General features: G+C 42.3%; 1 protein-coding gene across 1 annotated transcript in view; it reads left to right on the forward strand.

Annotated features, from left to right (window-relative positions):
- LOC104993341 (GTPase IMAP family member 7-like) overlaps nt 1-1,198 on the forward strand; it is an 8,620-nt gene extending 7,422 nt beyond the window's left edge. Inside the window, exon 3 of the mRNA XM_010846571.1 lies at nt 1-1,198. This exon is cut by the window's left edge and continues 40 nt beyond it. Coding sequence (XP_010844873.1) covers nt 1-651 — 651 coding nt within the window. The 3' untranslated portion in view covers nt 652-1,198.
- Nucleotides 1,199-3,401: the final 2,203 nt, after the last annotated feature.

Consider the following 3,401-nt stretch of genomic DNA (forward strand, 5'->3'; position numbering starts at 1 on the left):
TGCAGGGAAATCAGCCGATGTGTCCTCGCCTCCTGTCCCGGGCCTCACGCCATCGTCTTGGTCCTGAGGCTGGGCCGTTACACACCGGAAGAGCAGCAAACCGTGGCATTGGTCAAGAATCTGTTTGGGAAAGCAGCCATGAAGTATATGATCATCTTATTCACTCGCAGAGATGAACTGGGGGACCAGAGCCTGAGCGACTTTTTGAAGGATGCAGATGTAAACCTACGAAGCCTCCTCCAGGAATGTGGAGACCGCTGCTGTGCCATCAGTAACAGCATGAACACAGAGCCGGCTGAGAAGGAAGCTCAGGTGCAGGAGCTGGTGGAGCTGATAGACAAGATGGTGCAGAACAACCAAGGGGCTTACTTTTCTGACCCCATTTACAAGGACATAGACCAAAAGCTGAGACAGCAGGAGGAACACTTGAAGAAAGTCTATGTTGATGAATTACAAAACAAAATTAAACTAGTAGAAAAGGAATATGCCCATAAACAACCAGCAGAAAAGGAGAAACAAATAAAGTTGCTAATGCAGAAGCATGAGGAACGAATGAAAAATATAAGGGGAGAAGCTGAGATGAATATATTTCAAGTTGCATTCAACATGATTAGAAATACACTTTCACACATATGGCACATGTTCTGGTAGTACAAAGTTTATTTTTACTCCTCATTTTACTATAACTTGTTAATACGGTAGTTTATAGTTTCCAAGGATGGTTAAAACAATATTTTCTGACTTCTTACAATCTGACTTCCTCTTATGATCTCTCTCCCTTGCACTATGCGTCTATGTCCCTAACCTTGAAATTGGAGGGATTTTGTGACTGCTTTGAGAAATAGTAGGTGGTTGAAGGAACACCATATGACTTCTAAGATTAGATAGGGAAAATGCCTCCTTGCTCTTCCACATTGGTTACCCTTGGAATTTGCCCACCCTGTTGTAAGGAAGCCTGAGTAGAAGCCCAAGTTGCCCCCATGAAGAGAACCTGAAGTCACTGCTGCACTCCCCTGGCTGATATTTCATCTGCCATCCAGAATCAGCTTGCTGGCCTTGCAAGTGAGGCAACATAGAGTGGATTCTTCAGCTGCCAACTGATGAAATTGCAAAAAGCAAGGATGAGCCATCCCCATGGGGTCCTACCCAAATTGCAGATTCATGAGAAAAATAAATGATTGCTATTCTTTTAAACCACTATGTTTTGGGATGATTTGTTATGCAGTGAGGGCTGCATGCAAGCAGGCTAAGTTGTTTCAATCCTGTCCTACTCTTTTCAACCCTATGGACTGTAGCCCACCAGGCTCCTCTGTCCGTGGGATTCTCCAGGCAAGAATATTGGAGTGGGTTGCCATGCCACCTTCCAGGGGATCTTCCTGAACCAGGGGTCAAACCCACATCACTTACATCTCACACATTGATAGGGGGATTCTTTACCACTAACATCATCTGGGAAACCCATGCAGTAAGAGTTAACCAGAATTAAATAACTTTCCAGCTCATTCCCCAGCACTCCTGGTTCCCACCTGTCCTTCCACACAATGCCAATAAATTTAAGAGTTTATGAAATTGACATAACCAGGTAATGATCCATTTTGTAGAGTTCAAAGATTCAACTTGGGAAAATTCCAATGAGAAACCTTGCCTATGTTAAGTGTAGGCTCCACTGATGTAATAATTGATGTATTATTTGAATCCACACCTATGAGAACTTTGTTTGTGAAGCATGGGCTTCTCTGGCACCATTATTCTATGGTTCATGGAGATGTGGAAGTTGGCAAATTCTCTTCTTTTATTCTCTCCTCTTTTTGCTATTAAATGTATCTCTTTTTTTTGCTATCAATGCCATCTAAGTATAGTACAGATTAACATGACTGTTATTCTATACATAAATATTTTATATGTCATTTTATTTAATTATTATAACAACCTTATAGAAAAGATGACAGTGAGTCTCAGGATTATAACTAATTTGACTACAGCCATCTGAATTCTTGCCTAGAGATCAATAGAGCTGAATTTTGATTCATATCTGCTGGCTTTTAAAGTTAAAGCTCTTTCAAAGGCACTAGTTCGATCTTTTTAGACATCTTAATTTTTTTAATTGGAAGAAATTGCTCTCCAGTATTATGTTGGTTCCTTCCATATTTCAAAATGAATCAGTGATAGGTACACATATGTCCCCTCCCTCTTGAACCCCCTTTCCACCCCTGTTGGTTGTCACAGAGCACAACCTAGGGATTTGAGATCTCTGCATCAAACAGCACATTTGCTAATGGAAAGTTAATTGACAGGAGCTCTCCCAAAGGCCTCCATATAAACACTAAGACCCAGGCCCACCCAAAGACCCGAAACCTCCAGTCCTGGACACTTCATGCCAAACCATTTGCAAAACAGAAACACAACCCTGACCAGGAGCAGAAGGACTGCCCAAAGCCATATTGTCGGGGTCCAGCCCAGGTGGATCCAGGGAAATTCGAAGGAGAGACGGCATTGGCGAATACACTGGCTTTAATTAAATATTAATTAGAGATATAAAGAGTAATAGAATGAGGATAGCTCAGCAGGAAAATTCAGGGAGAAAAGAGGCTGAGTAGCTTGGTTTACACGGGAAACCAGTAAGACTTCAAGACAAGAAGCTTGCACCACTTACGTAGGCCGCAGGCGTCCTTCCGTTCTCCCAAAGGAGAGGAGACACTGAGGCCTCCCCGGTCAGATCTTAGAAGCCCAGGCATAATTAGTAAGCTTGGCGGGCTCTGCGCTCCAGATGGAAACTCAACCAGAGTTTGAGAGAGAGAATGACATGGGGAGACCAGCCTTTCGAGGAACTGATCCCATTTTTTATTTTTCCAGGGTCTGTTTTTATACACTGAGATGTTATACAAAAGTCACGCAGGGTCAGCAGTCCTGACTTTTATTAAAGTCAGGTGCTTCATACAAATGTATACAGAGGTCTTAGGGGTGTTACATCATCTTCTGGCCAGGGGGCCTGCTGACAATTTATGATCCTCTCCTTGTGACAGCGGTCAGTCAACCAGAACACTTATTTCTCCAGGGGTGATTATTCTTAAAACAGATGCCACCTTCCGAAGGTACCAGATAAAGTTACATTCCTACAGGGTGAGGGTGTAGTGGGTTTTAATTAAGAAAAGAATTTACTTAGCTTAAGGTCCAACGTGATTAATATCAAAGGTTAATACTTTTTTCTTCTGTATATTCATTAATGTGTATAAGGGCAGGGGATGTGGAGACTTAGCAGCAAACATTGGCTCAACAAATGAAAAACCCTTCACCAATACAATTTCTAATCAGCCCACTATACTTATACTAAGAGTTTTCTAACTTCTCTAAAGAACCTGTTTTTAGAAGGTTTAAAGCATCTCATGCCTCTCACGGTTGGG

Source organism: Bison bison, unplaced genomic scaffold (assembly GCF_000754665.1).
Source record: "Bison bison bison isolate TAMUID 2011002044 unplaced genomic scaffold, Bison_UMD1.0 scf7180017849125, whole genome shotgun sequence".
Classification (NCBI taxonomy): Eukaryota; Metazoa; Chordata; class Mammalia; order Artiodactyla; family Bovidae; genus Bison; species Bison bison.